This window comes from Echinops telfairi, unplaced genomic scaffold (genome assembly GCF_000313985.2).
Source record: "Echinops telfairi isolate 266 unplaced genomic scaffold, ASM31398v2 ScPeMD7_22;HRSCAF=79, whole genome shotgun sequence".
In the NCBI taxonomy this organism is placed as follows: domain Eukaryota; kingdom Metazoa; phylum Chordata; class Mammalia; order Afrosoricida; family Tenrecidae; genus Echinops; species Echinops telfairi.
This window is the reverse complement of record NW_022103919.1, coordinates 6,420,562-6,422,166: the sequence shown is the minus strand read 5'-3', so window position 1 is coordinate 6,422,166 and position 1,605 is coordinate 6,420,562. Positions and strand designations below refer to the sequence as shown.

At 62.8% G+C, this 1,605-nt stretch overlaps 1 protein-coding gene across 1 annotated transcript in view; it reads right to left on the bottom strand.

The window, feature by feature from the left end:
• The window catches only part of PLPP7 (phospholipid phosphatase 7 (inactive)), a 17,811-nt gene extending 16,940 nt beyond the window's left edge, over positions 1-871 (bottom strand). The window contains exon 1 of the mRNA XM_004713248.2: positions 205-871. Within this exon, the coding sequence (XP_004713305.1) occupies positions 205-655 (451 nt within the window). The 5' untranslated portion in view covers positions 656-871. The remainder of the gene's footprint in view (positions 1-204) is intronic.
• Between the last annotated feature and the right edge of the window lie 734 nt (positions 872-1,605).

Sequence of the window (1,605 nt, the reverse complement as noted above, 5' to 3'; positions counted from 1 at the left end):
TGCACTCTTGAGGCGCCCATCCTCGGGGTCCCTGGTCCATGCACCCCTAGTGCCCTTCCCCACAGCCTGTTTCTGGGACACCCTACCTGCTTAACCTCATTAGATTAACAGTTCCTGCTGGTTTCTGAGGGCCCCGGGGCCCTGCTGACTGGTCCTGGGGTGGGGGGGTAGGGCCTGGCAGGGCGGTGAGCCAGACACACTCACCCAGAAGCAGGTTCATGAGCACCTCCTGGCCGGCCAGTGTGCTGCTCTTCACCAGGCATAGGATGGTGCCCCCAATCCAGGGGATGCCATGGCCCGTGATGCCGATGAGCTTGACCATGGATCGGGCGCTGGCCCAGGACGAGGCCCGGCTTGCGCACACCCCCAACCGCTTGGACATACAGATGTCGATGGCCAGCAGGGAGCTGAAGGCGATGCCCTTGAAGGAGGGGTTCAGCTGCATGCAGTCCTCCTCGGGCAGCTGCTGCGACTGGCGACGCTCCCGGGGCCCATCTGAGGCCGGTGGGGGCTGCGCTGATGGGCCCGGGGCCTGCCTGCTCGTCCTCCGGGCCTCTGGGACCCCCTTGGGGGGTTGATTCAGGGACAGGAACTCGGCCCGGTTGAGGACATTGCTTCGGTCCCGGGCCCGGGCCCGGCTCTGGGAAGCTGGCATGGCAACTGGTTCACACAGAGAAGGCCAGTGCCCGCCTGGCTCCAGGGGCCCTCTCTCCCAAGACAAGAGCAGCCAGCCGCCAACCACCACGGTCCCCAGGCCCCTGCCTCCTCCGATCCCCACTGCCGCGGCTGTTAATTATAGAGTGGAGGAGCACACATGGTTGTTTACCTCCGACTGCCACTCGCTGGAGGGGGACGAGGGGGGCGGCAGTGCCAGGCTGGGCAGCCAATGGAGCCCACCAATGCCAGGCCAGAGCCAATGGAACTAAGGGGAGACAGCTGCATCCACAGCTGTGACCGGGCTGCCTCGGGGCCTGGGCTATTTAAATCTTCCAATGGCTCCTTCCCAGGCTTTGGGGGACTCTGGGAAATGTAGTCTTTCTGCTCCCCAGGACTCAGCTCTGCCTGTGGCTGGGGCAGACATGGAGCCCTGGACTAACCACTGCTTTTACCAGCCTCCCGCTGAATGGTCTAAACCCCTGTGAGCCAGGGCCTGCCAAAGGCCACGCAGGACACCAGATGGGGTCCATGAGGACATCACCGAACGCATCATCTCAGGTCCGCTGGGGCCAGGCCCAGCTCCGCCCTGGGTGAGAGCAGTTCATTAAGCTGGCAGGCAGTTTTTCATCTTCTTTAAAAACCAGACCTGAGTTTGGCTTCGGTCCATGATGGTCCAACCAAATGGAAATGTGCCACACTTGATTTCCATCAGCCGGCCAGTAAGGGATCGGCTTGTCCGCATTGCCCAGAGCTGTGTGAAGGAACGCAGCGCCGAGGAGGGCTGGGGCGACCCTTCAGGAGTCACTGTGAGCCTTGGCACCAGGCTGGATGCCAGGCGGGCTACAGCGAGCGACACAGACCCCATGCCTGTCCCCCGGGAACACACAGCCCATGCCAATGTTTGATCACAAGTGTGCAGGACAGGTTGCAGGGCCCTGGGTCGTGAAC